Source organism: Ostrea edulis, chromosome 10, assembly GCF_947568905.1.
Source record: "Ostrea edulis chromosome 10, xbOstEdul1.1, whole genome shotgun sequence".
Taxonomy (NCBI): domain Eukaryota; kingdom Metazoa; phylum Mollusca; class Bivalvia; order Ostreida; family Ostreidae; genus Ostrea; species Ostrea edulis.
In genome coordinates, this window is record NC_079173.1 from 16,223,700 (window position 1) to 16,243,950 (window position 20,251).

General features: G+C 35.3%; 1 protein-coding gene across 1 annotated transcript; it reads right to left on the reverse strand.

Moving 5' to 3' along the window:
* Positions 1 to 2,458: 2,458 nt before the first annotated feature.
* Positions 2,459 to 12,048, reverse strand: LOC125667533 (tripartite motif-containing protein 2-like). The gene is made up of 2 exons (XM_048901073.2): positions 11,979 to 12,048; positions 2,459 to 4,286 (listed from the first exon to the last, which is right to left on the reverse strand). The coding sequence occupies exon 2, from the start codon at positions 4,263 to 4,265 to the stop codon at positions 3,270 to 3,272; it is 996 nt and encodes a 331-aa protein (XP_048757030.2). The 5' UTR covers positions 4,266 to 4,286; positions 11,979 to 12,048; the 3' UTR covers positions 2,459 to 3,269.
* Positions 12,049 to 20,251: the final 8,203 nt, after the last annotated feature.

Genomic DNA, 20,251 nt, shown 5'->3' on the forward strand with positions numbered 1-20,251 from the left:
TTGACGGCTAAAACCCGCAGTTGTTAGTATAAACAAATACACAATTGCGTCAGGCTGGTCTCTTTTGACGTCATCAAGCAAGGGAGGTACAGTACACGACACGAGTTTTATACACCCCACCGTGGAAAGACCACGGTGGAAAATCCACGGAGATACACTGTGTTCCACAGTGTGTGTTATTTGCAAATACACACAGCTGCTAAGAGCTTTGTTCTGGCCACGGGCGCCTTGCGGGAGATGGGAAAATGTGCCGCAGGCCAAATAATCAAGATAAGGGTGGAATTTTAAGAAAAGAAAAAAAAATGTCAATATTTCCCCCCATGATACTTATATTGTTTTTCAGCATTTTGAGCCAATTCCAACGATACCAAACACTATATATTATGTTTTTAAGAAAACCTGGTCTTGACTTTTTTTCTTTTAGTCTTCTTTCTTCATTAAAATATTCTTAAATTCTATGTTTAAATAATGTATACTTGCAGGCAATTCCTGTTTTGAATGCGAATTAGTATATTCAGTAAATGAAAAACATACATGTACAACATGTGATAGGGATATTTAATAATTACTGATGTGCTATCTCTCTCTCTCTCTCTCTCTCTCTCTCTCTCTCTCGCTCTCTCTGACAAATGCGCTGTTTAACATAATTACCTCCATCATATTGTGTCGATATGCATCTTGACAAATATAACTTGATCCAATACAGAAATTATAGCATTGTCGATGATTAACAAATTGGAATTAATTTATTACGTAATTAATAGAAGCAAAAATACAAACCATCGAATGATTCATTTTTAAAATCCCGAGTTAATTACATTTGACCGAGACTTATGTTCGATGTACTTTGATAGAGGTTTTCATAAAAAAAATGTTCATCGGGAGTGTCTGGATAATGCAATGATAAGTATATACCATGCAAATTCCTAGGGTCTTTGTCACAGTATAACTAAATTACGGTTAGCTAGTCTGGGTTTTGACTTTTCATGAAAAGTGTGAAATGTATTGGGTCGGCGCGATATTAGATCTAGTCTAAGATCACGGGTATCTTGCGCCGACCCAATATATTTCACACTTTCCGCAAGAAGCTAAGCACTTCTGTTGATTTCAAATACACGGATTAGCTGACCCCCATTGTTCTACTGAGGCGAAAACCCCTTCGAATTTGCATGGAATGTACAAGTTATACACAGGTCATTGTTATAGTCATACATCATAGTACCGCTAACCCGACAAACATTTTTTTTTATTTTGAATAAGTTATTGAATGACGAAGTATGACCAAACTGCAGATTGAACTTTATGGAGCCCCGTGCTAACATTACTTATATTTTTCAATGTATCAGAAGGGGAATGTTGTCGGTTAAATTGTGTAAATTTCTTGACAAGCAATAAAATAACAACAAAAATAAAAATGGTGCTTAAATTGTCCGATTACGAAAACCTTAAATTGGGACCATGTGTGTGTGTGTGTGTGTGTGTGTGGTGGTGGGGGGGGGGGGGGTAGTAGTCAATTTCTTAAATCGTGCAGTGGGTAGGTCGCTATAAGCTACACGACTAAATCCTTAACTTTAAGTTTTCAAAGTACACTCTCTCCGATTCTATGTGCTTGTAATCAATATTTAACGATGTAAATCCTCGGTGTCAAATGCAACTAGTTCATGAAAAAAAACTAATATCAATATAAGCAGAAATGACTTAACGATTATTTGCTTTTATTCATATACGCTATCGATTATTAAAATCTTTAATTTAATCTTTAGATGCATTAGATAATGAAAGCAAGAGAGAGAGAGAGAGAGAGAGAGAGAGAGAGAGAGAATTCAAGTGGTAATCATTGATTATAATATTCATGAATGTATGCAGATACGGGAAGTTTAATACGTTCAGTATAAATCTTGAAAGTATAATTTCTTTCTGATTAATTATTCATCCCCTTTCATTCTGGTATATTTTTTTTAATTTCCCATATTGTTTTCTTTACATGTTAAATTTTTCGGCTGGTCCGGGTTAGGACTAATGAATGACCCCCCCCCCCCCCCCCCTTCTTCTAGAACGATGTTACGTGCTTAGCTGTCTATCTCCCTCTCAGTCAAAAATAAAATAAATACATGCTATATATACTGCAACATCATTGGATTTACTTTGTCCTACCGATTGACGAGTTCAGCGTTCGAATTTCCGATCCAAGTGGCCGCAACAAACCTAAGACGATAACATAACCAGAGACTGTTCCTTCGCATGTTGCTCGGTTTTAGCAGATGAAGTCATGAATGTTTCCAAGATAACTGAAAACGAAGGTCTTGTTTTGTAGCAGGTGTTCTCACGTTAAAGAATCTTCACTGCCATGGACATAAGCCCTAAGCATAGCTCTACATGTGTGGACCTTCATCGTTTCTATATGAGTAAAGATTTTCGAAAAAATATATAGAAAAAATGAATAAACACAACAAATAAAATCCTTGTAATCGATAATAATATAATAATATTTATTTATATAGCGCCCTTTGTGACAATAAATAACAACTCTAAAGCGCTGCACACAATAAAAATTATACAGCATGTTATAAAAGTAGTAAAAGAAATTATACTAGCATCAAGACAGATAATATCAAAACAATGCTCGCAAAACATCAATAATGTGAAGTAAAATTACTAAACTCTAAAACATGTTGATCACTTTAAGAGTTATCTTTCTTATATTAAGATTGCTCACTACACAAAGACTTGTACTTTACAGTACGTCACAAGAGGGCGGTTGAAATGTTTTGTGAAATTGTTCATATCGATCGAAATGTCTTTATCACCATAGCACAAAGGATAAAGCCTCGGGTTACTGACCCACATATTCGGAGTTCAAATCCAGAAGAGTTTCTTTCTTTTTAATTATTGAAATAATTTTTTGAAAATCATGCTTTTTCTTAAATCCTAAATCGCACATTCTCTACCTTTTGACGTATTTACCGACTACATATCATCATATCTTTCACACCTGGTAATTAAATCACATGGTGAAATTCTTCCAAGGTGCACTGTAGTGACTACTAGTGAGCCACTTTAAAAGTTATCCTAATACATGCCAATTTATTGAGGTACGGTATGTCCCAATCACATCATAGTTACAACATAAATGGTCCTGTTCTCTTGGTCACGTGACCAAGCGTGAAGCCCCACGCACAGTGATTGAACAGATGGAGGAATTTCAAAACTTAAGGATGTTTGTCCTCGGTGTTACATTTCTCTTTAAATTTGCATACTGGTACATGTATCTAATGAAGGTATCGCATGACCTTGACCTTTTCATTGTCGTATCCACAGACAAACAATAGGTCGTCGCTATCAATACACACGCCTGTGGGGATCTCCAATGAATACGCATTAGGAAAAAAGTCAAGACAACGCAGAAAATGACCATTTTCGTTGATAACATGTAACTTTCGCGTAGCCCAATCAGCAATGACCAGATTTGATTGGCTGTCAGCGGCAATGCCATGAGGTTCAAAGTGAGTACCGACTGACGGATTTCCGGTATAGGAAAATCGGAATACTCCGGTACTATTTACGACAATCACCGCTTCAAGTACCAAATCCGCTGCACATAAGTCTCCGTTGGTGTTTTCTGTGACGTAATAAGGATCTAAATACAAGGGTTTACCCTTATCCGTCTCGACTTCCTGCAATACGTGACCTTTCTCGTTAAAAACAGCAAGTTTTCCGACATTTACTTTGCATAAGCCTACGACAATGTTCCCAGCGCTGGTGCTTGCGATCCCGTGAGGATTCCAATCACCTGTACTAAACAAAACTTTAGTTTTGGATTTTTCTGTGAAAATGTTCACGGTATTGTTATATCTTTCCGTGAAGATAATGGACTCTCCAAAATTCGCCAAGCGTCGCGGCCACCCTGACGCAAGTCTGCTGTCGACAGCAACATTTTGCCTGAAATCGTGTTGATGAATGTGTCGACTGATTGAACTGCACACATAGAAATGACTGTCTCCCTGTCGAACAATATCCAACATACTTGTATACGGACACACAATAGCAGCCACTACTTCCGGTTCGGCTTTTAGTGACTTTTGTTCCCGAAATTTGTGAAAATGGACAAATCGATGTGTTTCTGGTGTCTTTGTTTGTAGATGTACCCCGACACAGCTTTCACATAGACTAATTTTACACGGTTTACAGTGAAACTGGACGTTTTCTTCGCACAGCTGACACATGACGAAATGCTGAGCCATGGGATGTTCTTCACTCGCTGCCATTGCTTATTAGAACACCAGTCCCTGAAACAGCGAACGATAAATAATTAAAATATCCAAAGAAAGTAAGCTCAAGTCGACATTTCCTGTCTTGTATTTTCCATCAATATGTAAACCAGCTGCATCTAGCAAGAAATCATCAACATCAGCTACAACCTAGCAAAGACTACAACATCAGATACAACCTAGCTAAGACTACAGCATCAGATACAACCTAGCTAAGACTACAACATCAGCTATAACCTAGCAAAGACTACAGCATCAGATGTAACCTAGCTAAGACTACAACATCAGATATAAACTAGCTAAGACTACAACATCAGATGTAACCTAGCTAAGACTACAACATCAGATATAACCTAGCTAAGACTACAACATCAGATACAACCTAACTAATACTACAACATCAGATGTAACCTAGTTAAGTCTACAACATCAGATATAACCTAGCTAAGTCTACAACATCAGATGTAACCTAGCTAAGACTACAACATCAGATATAACCTAGCTAAGACTACAGCATCAGATACAACCTAGCTAAGACTACAACATCATCTGTAACTTAGCTAAGACTACAGCATCAGATATAACCTAGCTAAGACTACAACATCAGATATAACCTAAGTAAGTCTACATCATCAGTTATAACCTAGCTAAGACTACAACATCAGATATAACCTAACTAAGACTACAACATCAGATATAACCTAGCTAAGACTACAACATCAGATATAACCTAGCTAAGTTTATAACATCATATATAACCTAGCTAAGACTACAACATCAGATATAAGCTGTAACCTAATTAAGACTACAACATAAGCTGTAACCTAGCTAAGACTACAACATCATATATAACCTAACTAAGACTACAACATCATATATAACCTAGCTAAGACTACAACATCAGATATAACCTAGCTAAGACTATAACATCAGATGTAACCTAGCTAAGACTACAACATCATTTTTAACCTAGCTAAGACTACAACATCAGCTGTAACTTAGCTAAGACTACAACATCATATATAACCTAGCTAAGACTACAGCATCAGATATAACCTAACTAAGACTACAACATCAGATATAACCTAGCTAAGACTACAACATCAGATGTAACCTAGCTAAGACTACAACATAAGATATTACCTAGCTAAGACTACAACATCAGATGTAACCTAGCTAAGACTACAACATCAGATGTAACCTAGCTAAGACTACAACATCAGATATAACCTAACTAAGACTACATCATCAGATGTAACCTAGCTAAGACTACAACATAAGCTGTAACCTAGCTAATACTACAACATCAGATGTAACCTAGCTAAGACTACAACATCAGAAATAACCTAGCTAAGACTACATCATCAGATATAACCTAGCTAAGACTACAACATCAGATATAACCTAGCTAAGACTACAGCATCAGATGTAACCTAGCTAAGACTACAACATCAGATGTAACCTAGCTAAGACTACAACATCAGAAATAACCTAGCTAAGACTACAACATCAGATGTAACCTAGCTAAGACTACAACATCAGATGTAACCTAGCTACGTCTATAACATCATATATAACCTAGCTAAGACTACAACATAAGCTGTAACCTAGCTAAGACTACAACATCAGATATAACCTAGCTAAGACTATAACATCAGATGTAACCTAGCTAAAACTACAACATCATTTTTAACCTAGCTAAGACTACAACATCAGCTGTAACTTAGCTAAGACTACAACATCATATATAACCTAGCTAAGACTACAGCATCAGATATAACCTAACTAAGACTACAACATCAGATATAACCTAGCTAAGACTACAACATCAGATGTAACCTAGCTAAGACTACAACATAAGATATTACCTAGCTAAGACTACAACATCAGATGTAACCTAGCTAAGACTAAAACATCAGATGTAACCTAGCAAAGACTACAACATCAGATACAACCTAGCTAAGACTACAACATCAGATGTAACCTAGCTAAGACTACAACATCAGATGTAACCTAGCTAAGACTACAACATCAGATGTAACCTAGCTAAGACTACAACATCAGATGTAACCTAGCTAAGAAAAAAACATCAGATATAACCTAGCTAAGACTACAACATCAGATATAACCTAGCTAAGACTAAAACATCAGATGTAACCTAGCTAAGGCTACAACATCAGATGTAACCTAGCTAAGACTACAGCATCAGATGTAACCTAGCTAAGACTACAACATCAGATGTAACCTAGCTAAGACTACAACATCAGCTGTAACATAGCTAAGACTACAACATCAGATGTAACCTAGCTAAGAATACAACATCAGATGTAACCTAGCTAAGACTACAACATCAGATGTAACCTAGCAAAGTCTAAAACATCAGATGTAACCTAGCTAAGGCTACAATATCAGATGTAACCTAGCTAAGACTACAGCATCAGATGTAACTTAGCTAAGACTACAATATCAGATGTAATATAGCTAAGACTACAACATCAGATGTAACCTAGCTAAGACTACACCATCAGATGTAACCTAGCTAAGACTACAACATCAGATGTAACCTAGCTAAGACTACAACATCAGATGTAACCTAGCTAAGACTACAACATCAGATGCAATCTAGCTAAGACTACAACATCAGATGTAACCTAGCTAAGACTACACCATCAGATGTAACCTAGCTAAGACTACAACATCAGATGTAACCTAGCTAAGACTACAACATCAGATGTAACCTAGCTAAGACTACAACATCAGATATAACCTAGCTAATACTACAACATCAGATATAAGCTGTAACCTAACTAAGACTACAACATAAGCTGTAACCTAGCTAAGACTACAACATCATATATAACCTAGCTAAGATTACAACATCAGATATAACCTAACTAAGACTACAACATCAGATGTAACCTGGCTAATACTACAACATCAGATGTAACCCAGCTAAGTCTACAACATCAGATATAACCTAGCTAAGACTACAACATCAGATGCAATCTAGCTAAGACTACAGCATCAGATGTAACCTAGCTAAGACTACAATATCAAATATAACCTAGCTAAGACTACAACATCAGATGTAACCTAGCTAATACTACAACATCAGATATAACCTAGCTAAGACTACAACATCAGATGTAACCTAGCTAAGACTACAGCATCAGATATAACCTAGCTAAGTCTACAACATCAGATGTAACCTAGCTAAGTCTACAACATCAGATGTAACCTAGCAAAGTCTACAACATCAGATGTAACTTAGCTAAGTCTACAACATCAGATATAACCTAACTAAGACTACAACATCAGATGTAACCTAGCTAAGACTACAACATCAGATGTAACCTAGCTAAGTCTACAACATCAGATGTAACCTAGCTAAGTCTACAACATCAGATATAACCTAGCTAAGACTACAACGTCAGATATAACCTAGCTAAAACATGTATAGCTAAAACAGCATTGAAAAATATAAATCAATTTTCTCAACATTTGTTTTTTCAAACATAGCCATTTTACGATATTGAACTATGGAATGCATACAAGTTTTAAGCGAGCGAGTCCTGTGTGTATAAAAGGTTTGCTTCAGTTACAAGGGGCCAATCTATGTAAAGTGAAAGTTTGTACTTGTACCGATATCTTAATATACTGTGGATTTGTGTTAAACCCGATGCAGAGAGAGAGAGAGAGAGAGAGAGAGAGAGAGAGAGAGAGAGAGAGAGAGAGAACCAAAACGATTGTATACTAAGATGAAATTTACGACACTTCTAAGAGCAAGTCACAGATTTATTTCATAATACATGAAATGGCTAAAATACTAACAGAGAATTTATGTTTAATTTGAATGGAAAGGTAATCTCATTATTAATTTTGTTTATGAATATATCTATTATAAAGTCCCTGTACGTCCAGGTATACACTGTAGTATGTGTAAATACGTGCGTGTTAAAGACGTTTTGCAACGAGAGGGGTGGGGGCATATAAATCCTGTGTGATCTTTCCATTCTCTACCCCCTGCTGGCTAACACCTCTGTCAATGCTGAAATTACAAGATTCTTGTAAAACTTTATACAAATATTCAACTTAGCTTAATCAATTTATGGTGGAGAATTTTAAGATGATTAGTTTTACCTAAGACAAATTCCTAAAGGTTTGATTGTAATCAAAATAAATCATAATTGCCCAATTTGTCATGTTATTTTAACTGCAATAATCATTCGAATTCTTAATTTCCGTTCCGTTTTTTTAAGGTACATGTACATACAAGTGTGATAGATGCGAAAGACCTGCAATTGTCGCTTCTAAATGCCGAACATTTAGCGAAGGAACAATCGATACGCAGGTCCCATTTCGTTTTGAGACACAACACAACCCTTAATCTTTCTCACAAACCTCAATAATATAATTACTAGTACGCCCAAGGCGTCTCTTAATATCACTATAAACAAAGAAGCGTTGTGCACTTTTCAGGAGACGATTGTGTGTATATATATATATATATATATATATATATATATATATATATATATATGGGACCGGCATTACATATGATAATGACCCCAATATACACATGTACATAGACCTGGATTTACGCAGGGCCTACTGATAAATACATCATGCACCGACCGAATTTCCACAGGGTCATTTAGTCTAGCACTCCGATTTTTCAAGGAAACACCTTACAACCAATTTGAAAACTATGAAAGCCTAACTAAGGGGGAAAATAAATAGAAAGGCGTAATGAGTTAAAAGGCGTTATATATTAAACGCGAAAAGAGGCGTAATAATGCCGGAAAAAAAGCAATATTACGCCTTTCATAAAGGCGTAATAACGCAGATTGAAAGGCGTTATAACGCCAAAAAAGGCGTAATTACGTGCAAAGGGGCGTTGTTACACCTTAGTTTCTAAAAGGCGATATTACACCTTTCTAAAAGGCGATATTACACTTTTCTAAAAGGCGATATTATACATTTATTGCATAATAGTGATGGAGATATGAAGATTTATTCACCCAAGAAAAATCATATTTCCCGAGGGCAACGCTCATGGGGAATATGATTTTTTGGGGTGAATAATCTTCATATCTCCCGATCATTCATGTAATAAATTGTTTATTATACCGAAACAAAGCAAGACTACAAAAATGTATTTGAAATTTGACCTTAGTCCGCTCATCTATTGTATGTAGCTGAGATCGTCCACACGTGCTTGTGGACAGGACTTCCGGTACCCCCCACCCTTCATGTATTTTTAAATGTTCAATTCCTTGGGTATTTCGGAAGTATTTTTTATCAAATATGTAACTTCAGAGGTTATCTATTTCAATGGAATACACAAATCTCGCATAGAAACCGTTTTTAAAAATGTCATATCACCGATCATAATATATAAACAAGGTGTGCAACTCAGCCAGCGACATGTTGAAAAAATTTACACCTCGTTGAGATATCCTATCGAAAAAACACCAATAATGCACATACCAACTGAAAAGAACGGTCATTCTAAATCTACTGATGATTCGTTGATTAAATGCATCGCTATTTGGTGAGCAATAATTACTTCACATCGCTCAATTTAACCTCGCCACTTTTCATTTCTGACTATAACGAACGGAAGTTGTGATGCTGGACAATACATAATACGCCCGTGAAATGCTTACATAGGGTGTTTTTCTAGTGCTATAATTTGTATAACTTTGCTTCAGATAGTATCAGACATCATGAGGCTGTGACAAACTTTCATATGAACAAAGGGTCTTAGCATAAAAATCGAGATTTCCTCAAAATGGACCAAGTTCAACAACCTGTATTTTTTTCAAAAATGGAAGAAAATCGAAATCCTTTCCCAGATGCTCATCTTCAATGCCCATACAAACACTCCACAAAATAAGATGGTCCTCACTTGAAAACTGTGGAAGGAGTAGGGCGGACAAATTATGTACCCTCCATAGAATATTAATTTCCAAATAGACTAAGTTCAACAACCTGTAATTTTCTCAAAAATTGTAGAAAATCAAAATCCATCCCACATGCACATCTTCAGTACCTATACAAACACTCCACAAAATACAAATGTAAGAAGGTCCTCACTTGAAAACTGTGGGAGGAGTAGGGCGAACAAATTATGTACTCTCCATAGAATATTAATTTCAAAATATATTAAGTTCAAGTTTTCTTAAAAATTGTAGAAAATCAAAATCCATCCCACATGCACATCTTCAATACCCATACAAACACTCCACAAAATAAGAAGGCTCTCACTTGAAAACTGTGGGAGGAGTAGGGCGGACAAATTATGTAGCCTCCATATAATAATTATTTCCAAATAAAGGGGCAAAACTCCTGGAAAAAAGGTCGAAATGGATCAAAATTGCAGTATGATCTAGTGTGACCCACAAAAAAGCTACACAGCAAGTTTCAGCATATGTGAAAGGGAAATGAAATTATAAAGAGAAAACCCCGAACGGACGGACGGGTGGATAGACGGACGGACGTACAGACATCGCTGTACCATAAAGACGGGCGTATAAAAATACAAGAAGGGGGGGGGGAGTACCGGAAGTCCTGTCCACAAGCACCTGTGTTAGAAATCCCTTATTTATAGCCTTATTTCAAATACACAATATACGTACATGTTTTTGAGTAACGTGTTTTCCACTAAGTGTATAGTGAATATTCAAGATTTGAAAACTCGAATAGAAAATCGCATTTAGCTGTGATGTAATAAAACTTATTCTGGAACGAAAGAATTCTAAATTATTATGTTATACCAAGATCTCTATCATCTAATACAAAGTATAAAGATGAAGAAGTCTACAAGCACACGAGTACTGCACGTGTATCACAATGATTTATTGCACTCAGGAGGGACTACGTTCATCATATATTGAAAATGCATTATGTTTAAATATTATCTTTATATTCATTTCAATCATTTAAAAAATAAATTAGTCTAAATAATATATATAATTTTATTATCTTTTTTTTTCTAATTGACGTATTTTGTAAAGATTTTAATAGTAAATTAAAAAAATAATAATAATAAGTATAATATAACGATTTTATTTTCACGAATATTTCTAATTTCAAAAAATCATCATAAGGTCTAGTTCAGAGTCTTCTAGGCGTGTTTTATATGTACAGATATTCGTATAATGTGTCAAATCAAGGAGAAATCTGGACTCAAAAATCTCTCATTGGCTAACAAAACACCACTTTCATTATACTGGAAAAACACAGCCTCAAAAACTCATGTAAAATATTGTAGAGTTTATACATCACTCTTTTGATGGTAAACTAGTACTCCATAAACTAGTACTCCATATGAGATGTGGCAATAACGAGTCATCAACTAAGATATTGGTGTAGCGATCCATGTTAATATTGACCTAGAGACTGGACAGTTAATAATGGTATTAAGATTTAGGGACTGTCTGACCTATATATTCGCTATCCATCACTACACATCGAGTTTGCATCTTTTGAACCATTGAAGGATATTATTTCCCAATGTGAATTCCATACAACAGTGTACAAGCCGCAATTTCCGTGATTTGTATGATGCTAAAAAAAATGTTGCCCTCAATATATGAAAATATTTGTGACTATATAATATACATCTGTACTCAAAGGATTACTAATACTATTAGGTTATGGACAGTGAGTTTTCCCAAGTAAGATACCATTCTGTAGAACCCTTACCTCATCTAACGATATCAGTCATAGCCTGGTTCCCGAGGCCTTCCGATGTGCAAGCACTTACACATCGGAAGGCCTCGGGAACCAGGCTAATCATTATCATAGATCTATTTACTTTTGAAAGCTGTATGACGTAGTAGGTCTGCAGCAAGGGAACGACTACGGCATAACATTTGTGTCATCTAAAATATTTTATGTACATTAGGTGTGACACTTTGAATGTGTCAGACGTCACTGATTTATGTGCGGTTCTGAATAAGTGGGAAAATTGCTATAAAATTATTATCATCATCACCATATTAATATTTATCAATATTGTTAAACAAGATAATTTTGATGCAAAGCATCGAATCAGTCGCCTAAATTTTATATATGTTCTAATAAAACTATTTCCAAAGAAACACACGGAAATTGTAATGTGATATACTTAATTTTAAAATGGAAACAAACAGGAAACAAAATTAAGAAACAATTTGATTTGAATACTCAATAAAAAAAAAAAAACTATAATCAATGCTATCATTTATGTAAGAGAACTTCTTTTTTTTCTTTTTCTTTTTTTTTATAATTTATTTATTTTTTTTGGTCACATACAATACATCAGACACTTACACAAACATTAGTGTTAAAACAAATGATCTCTGTAGATTTTGTACAAGTAATATTGAAGCAATAACACATATTTTTACTTCTTGTAATAAGACCCAAACATTGTGGAGTGAGTTAAGTCTTCATATATATAGAAAATTTTCAGAAAGAATTGATTTTAATGTGTCAAATATAATATTTGGTGAAATTCCACTGTCTTTAAAAAATAAAGCTATAAACTTTATAATTCTATATGCTAAACAATACATATTTATCTGTTTAATGCAGAATAAAGAACCAAATCTTGTTGGATTACTATGTCACTTAAAGTTTAAATATCATGTAGAGAAATATGCTGCAATTCAAACATTTAAAATACATAACTTCGATAAAATATGGATGAAGTGGGAAAATATTTTTGCAATTGATTAATTATTACTACATATACTTCTCATTATTTTTAGTACATGTATTATTATTATTATTATTACTTTCACTATTGCACAGCAAGTAACCTAAACCACAGGGAGATTGAAGCATGTATGAAAGGTATGCAAGAGAACTTAAGACTTTTTAAATTATTTATATATACATGTAAAACTTATACGGTACCAATTTTGATGCACCAGATGCGCATTTCGACAAATAATGTCTCTTCAGTGATGCTCAACCGAAATGTTTGAAATCCGAAATAACTATGAAGTTTTGGATCTAAATATAGCCAAAAACAGCGTGCTAAACAAGTGGAGCCAAATTCGTCCAAGGATAAGAGCTATGCATGAGGGAGATAATCCTTAATTTTGAAATGAATTTCTAAATTTTATAACAGCAATTAAATATACATCCGTATTTTCAAGCTAGTAACGAAGTACTTAGCTACTGGGCTGTAGAGACCCTCGGGGACTAACAGTACACACACACGTGCTGGTATAAGACTAACACACTGCACTGTACTTGTCTGAGATTTACAGTGTCCTAGAGGCAAATTTAAAACTACAGTTTGAATTGAATTCTTTTGTATTCTTTGTTCACAATATACACGTTTTAGTTTTAAACTTTAAAATTTTATATGTATATTATCTGATAAATTTAGAACAATAATTCAGAGATAGAGTTTGCCGTTAACATGATTGTGTAACAACGCAATATATAAAAAGTCAAATTCATATAGCGCATTAATTTTGCAACAAAACCTCATGAAACCTATATAAATCTAGTTCCAAACATCACCAGAATAATGAATATCATAATACAAGTCATACAAACACCATATTATACAACATAAACCTATAGTTCTTTATAATTCTGCCTATAGTAGTATTATGTGTACCCGAGAGAGACTACCCAAAGCTAATACGGTATCATACGGTATCAGAGGTCAAGGACGTAGAAAGCGAGTTCAATATTTTAACCACAAATGTAGAAATTGGAAATATGTGTAAAATTATGGTTAATGACGCAACTAAACAGTTGTGTGGCGTATTTGGGCATGTGTACGTTAGATTCATGAATCTCGTTTACAAAGTATATGGCAATGGAGAGAGAGAGAGAAGTGCTTGAAAATTATGATCTACAGGGGTCAAATTCCTAGTCACAAACGCAGCTAAGTTTATTTCTTTACGTTTTACATTTCGTCATTTTCCGTTATTTTCCGTAAATACATTTTGCGGGTTTTTGAGCTCAGACACTAGCGCCATTGCGCCTAGTATACATATTACTACTGGTCAGTTTTAGGGCAGTGTGAGGTTCGTTACAAGCAAAAAAGGTTGCTTTTGTACTTCTGTGCCTTAGCCTTCCCTCCCTCCCAGAATTTCATATGCTTTCATTAGTGATTTTTCAGCTTTGTCGATCTGATGTTTGTTTATTAAAAGCGATCTTGTAACGAACGCAACCAACCTATTCACTTTTTCTGCTTTGTTTTATTATCAAATAGTCAAGAAAATATTTATTTTCGGACGAGGGCACTGAGGGAGAAACTAATCTACGGTAATATCCAGACTAAAATAAACGACATACACAAATCAATGAGAGAGAGAGAGAGAGAGAGAGAGAGAGAGAGAGAGAGAGAGAGAGAGAGAACAGGTGCTTGAAATGTATGATCTACAAGGGTCAATTTTCTTGTCACAAACGCAGCTAATTTACGGTAATATCCAGACTAAAATAAACGACATACGCAAATCAATTATTATACTTGTTTTCCGAACTTCCGGTATACTTTGATTATGAGTAAATCTATTTGAGAAATGGGACCACGGACAGCAGATTTAATTTAAAAGCAGAGTGGTTAATGTACAATACTTCCCTATACAATCTTGGTGCTTAAAAGGATGAGGAAGATCCAAAACTTTCTTTAGAAAACCCAAGACTTTTAAGTAATTGCATTTCTCTAGAAAAATGAGTTGAATTGCAATCAATTTTCGCATTGAATTCCGTAATTCAGGCAATGATACAACTCTTCTTTCTTCCTTCGATTTCCGATGGAGTGGGTTTTTTTTACGAGAGTTTCTCCTTGACGTTCTTTCTATTTCTTCGTAACGTCTTTTCATCCATTCGAACCGGACTTAATTAATTTGGTTAAACGGAAAATTTGAAACCGTGATTGGCTTGAACCATGACATGGTTTTGAAATTTCCTGAAACTGTATGAGTTTGGTGATTTGTTGAATTTACACACCAGAGAAGCTTACACATATCAAAATTTGCTTTTTCATTCTTTTCTTTACACGGAAAGACAATTATATTTCAAAAAGCTGAATAGAGGACTAGACACAGCTCGACAATCAGATAGGGAGATCTTGTTGCTAGTATACAGTTATGTAAAGGGTGTACAGTTACATGCGTTAATGATTGTCTACCAGTCTACACGGCGCGCCGGGTAGTAACAATGAGAAACACCCACATCAATTATATTACCTTGGTTCCAAGCAGAAATAGCACGTACATGTAAGTAGCCGATGAATGGCCGTTATTACGCATGCGTGACCAATGACTTCCACCCACCAATTTCCGATCGAATTAACAGACCATGGGTGTTAGTAAGGATACTCTAAGGGCTGTGTAAAATTAGGAGTACTTATAAGTCTGTAAAACGAATTCTACAGTCCTTTTGGAAAGTTTGCCTCGGAGTAAAATTCCATAGAATGTGAGTGGTTATGTTCATCTATAATTTGTCAATGAGTAATTTCCTATCAAGCATTTTTTCTATTTTGTAACTTTATTTTTGCATTTTGCATTCTTGAATTACACAATGTATTTAACTGTTTGCTACTTCATTGATCATGGAGAGAAAAAGAGATGTCAACACTTTTACTTTACTAGGAAATTTTATACAATATTGTTGAGGTTTTATATCCGTGGACACCTCGATTTTTCAAACCCAGGGAGATGAAATCGAATATCACTTCCAGTGGGGTTTAATGCCGCATAGGGTTGAAAATATGACGTAATGACAAACGTTGTTTTCATGATGGGTATCTACAATGTGTGTCTCCTGCGAACATGTTTGACTTTTGATATAATTTCATATAGGGTTGATATAAAAAGATCAAATGACATTTCTAATGTTTTCACCTGGGGAAAGTGAGCATACTACATGTATATCCCCGGAGAAACGTGACAAACAAATTACTTGAAACTCTTCACAAAAGCACGTTACTTCAATGGGTATTTGATTTTTGAAAATATATGAGGATATGAATTGCCACGCTTGACTCTAACATACTTCATCAAGCGCGTTAAAATCTGGAATATGCATAAGAGCATTCCAATAAATATAATGTAGTTTTCCCGCGTTTCGAAGAATCGCGGGAAAACGTTGTATGATAGGAACGTGTTCGAATGCCTATGCCTAGTAATACAAGGCGTGGCCATAGGAAGGCCTATATAAAGTGTCGATATCATGAGTAAGATCATTCTAAGCCAGTCTCACGAAGTGCACGTAGCACAATTTTTTATTATTATATTTAATTATGGATAAAGTCCGATATTCACCCTTAGACGTCACTTAACACTTGCTTTCGGACACAGGTTTCCATAGTTTTTTCAAATAATTTATCTATGGTTTTTTCTGGGCGGTTTTTAACGTCAATGATGGGGGTTTCTTGACATTTTGTTATTTCATTCAGTACTTGCATAAAACTTGTTCATGTCAGTTAACATATAGTAAATTTGTTGTAAAGTTATTAAACGCCGGCTGCCCGACAAGCTTGCCTGGCTTACACCAAAGTTGTGTTTGGTTGTCTTGTATGCAAAAGGATTGCAGTCACAGAAGTGTATATTATACTTATAGCTCTAAACGCAGGAAAATAGATAAACGCATGTACATAAAATTTAAAGTTGTATGGTCCGAATTTCCATAATTTTTTTTCCACCTTGTAAAAACGCTGTTAAGTCATCGTGCACACGCATTTAAGAGGCTGTTCGACATGTCATACAACATTTCACCTGTTTTAACCAGAAGTATGTGATTTCAAATCGGTGTTTACAAACAACTGTCACTCGGACATTGCATGAATCAGGTGACACCCACGTGCCCAGTTCAGAATTTCAAAGGTACTTATTTGCGTAAAGCTGCATATTTTGTTACTACAGTACCGTGACATAAGTTTAAGAGAATTATTAAATACCTCTTAGTAATTCGTTGTTTTACGCTCTTTCAGCCCTGAATTAGACAGTTACGTCTGAATAATACATGTATACATCATGTTGGGATTCCCCTGACGCGTTTGGGGCTATTTATAGACGCCTAACGGACAAGGCATAATTAGTGCGTACCCGCAGTATTTACTTTTTAAATAATCTTCACACCGTTATCTTTTACATGCAAATGTTTTCAAGTATGTAATTAAGGGAAATTTAATAACTTTAAATACTAGTTAATCTGCTTTAAAGTTATTGTATACAAAAACGATACATGACAATCGGATCACACAGCTTTGATTTTACGTGATTTGAATTAAAAGAATAACAAAGAGAGAAATTAAAACTACAATGTACTTCAAAGTCAAATCCGGGAGTTGACTATTTTTACCGTGTTGCTGCTAAATATAGAAACATACGGACTGTTATGGATACTACCACAAAAGTTCCGTTACTCAACGTAAAATTGCATGTATGTTCTCGGGGGGGGGGGGGGGGGGGGGGACAAAATATACAACTTTGAATATGAAACAGCATTTTTTTTCTGCGAACGTGACGTTTTCCGCAACACATACTCTGTTGGTATATATTCCACGATGCACCAACGCGAACAAGACAAAGGCGAAGGTAGACAAGTGATTAGAATGTATTATCACCTTCTGGGGGCGGTACTCCTGTAAGCCTGTAGTATAGAGAATCAAAGATTAACAATGGGAATTCTTTAAATTAATCTGTCAAACAACAACGATACTGATATCTGTCGAGTTCAATATGACATGTTGATTACCAGGTTAGTTAGCTGTCAGTGGAAGGTGTACAACGCTTATTGTAAAACAACTGTCGTGTAATAAAGCCACTAGTGTGTGTCCCTAATGAGCAACGCAATTCAGCTTGGCGTTGTGACCCATGGACCTCTGGATAAAAATCATTTCTTTAGATTAATCGAATCAAAATATATTTTTACAAAGAACTATAGTACGTTACTGAACTGAATGAATTGTGAAGTGTGAATGGATTGTGAACTGTAAATTATGGAGGGTAATCGTGTTCAAAAATCCAAGCATGTAAACTTGTTAATTGAAACATGCAACCGTGTTAATTTCTATTTCAACTATGTATATGTGTAACTCAGGGGGTGTGCGTTATGTTTCTCAGAAATGTATACCTCAGTGTTGTACTCTTCATTTCGTAATCGTTTGATTTCTTATCTTACATTTCTCGTTATAAAAATACATCATTGTTTCTTAAGTTATACGCGGTCATCCCTACAGTATTTCCGTTTGTAGACTTAGTATTTACATAGTTGTACCTTACAACATCGCATCTTACACGTTACAAGTCAACAAATGTCAAGTTTACATGTTTGTCGAATTTCGATATGACCATAAATGGAAAGACAACGGAAATTCACGATTACTACCTAGAACAGAAAGAAAATCAATGTGCTACACGGGCAGAGCACAAGGGGTATTCTTTCGAAATTGTACGTACTTGGATGAAACGTCACCAATGAACAATATATTTCTGGAATAAATGTTAACGTATTTTAAAAATTCGAAAAATTAATCATAATGAAGTCATATCTATTAGATCTAAAATACCTTACATATCTAATTACATTACGAATTTTACGAGGTACAACTGGACTGAAATTACATGTTAGTTTGGTAGGCTATTTTTTCTTCAATGATATCTAGGGCTAAGATAAATCAAAATACGTATCCATTTTTTCATTATAATATGTAGCAATATGTAAGGAATTAGTTGTCAGATATTTAACTCAACTTAATTTTTGTTGCACAAAGAATGACAAAGAGTATCGGCCACATGACGTGGCTTTTCTGAAAGGGAGGGAGGGAGCAGATGAGAAGTCGTCTAAAATTCTTGACAATCTAGCAAAAAAGGGGGACCCCCCCCCCCAAAAAAAAGAACTCCCATAAAATATATTGTCTATTCCAAAATAACAGCCTAAGGGAGGGGAGGGGGCTTAGTCCTTTAATTCATTATTTACTACAACGTACATGTAGTGGGGGATGTCATCTAATATACTTTAGTTTCTATGTAAAACTTATACGGTACCAATTTTGATGCACCAAATGCGCATTTCGACAAATAATGTCTCTTCAGTGATGCTCAACCGAAATGTTTGAAATCCGAAATAACTATGAAGTTTTGGATCTAAATATAGCCAAAAACAGCGTGCCAAACAAGTGGAGCCAAATTCGTCCAAGGATAAGAGCTATGCATGAGGGAGATAATCCTTAATAATCCTTAATTTTGAAATGAATTTCTAAATTTTATAACAGCAATTAAATATACATCCGTATTTTCAAGCTAGTAACGAAGTACTTAGCTACTGGGCTGTAGAGACCCTCGGGGACTAACAGTCCACCAGCAGAGGCCTCGACCCAGGGGTCATAATGTAAAACTTATACGGTACCAATTTTGATGCACCAGATGCGCATTTCGACAAATAATGTCTCTTCAGTGATGCTCAACCGAAATGTTTGAAATCCGAAATAACTATGAAGTTTTGGATCTAAATATAGCCAAAAACAGCGTGCCAAACAAGTGGAGCCAAATTCGTCCAAGGATAAGAGCTATGCATGAGGGAGATAATCCTTAATTTTGAAATGAATTTCTAAATTTTATAACAGCAATTAAATATACATCCGTATTTTCAAGCTAGTAACGAAGTACTTAGCTACTGGGCTGTAGAGACCCTCGGGGACTAACAGTCCACCAGCAGAGGCCTCGACCCAGGGGTCATAATGTAAAACTTATACGGTACCAATTTTGATGCACCAGATGCGCATTTCGACAAATAATGTCTCTTCAGTGATGCTCAACCGAAATGTTTGAAATCCGAAATAACTATGAAGTTTTGGATCTAAATATAGCCAAAAACAGCGTGCCAAACAAGTGGAGCCAAATTCGTCCAAGGATAAGAGCTATGCATGAGGGAGATAATCCTTAATTTTGAAAATTAAAAATGTCCCCTTTCTGTTTTAATGTGCCTGAGTATAAGATGGACGAAATCAAGGATATCAA

Coding starts and splice junctions, on each gene's coding strand:
- LOC125667533 (XM_048901073.2), bottom strand. CDS start 4,265: ATGGCAGCGAGTGAAGAACATCCCATGGCTCAGCATTTCGTCATGTGT.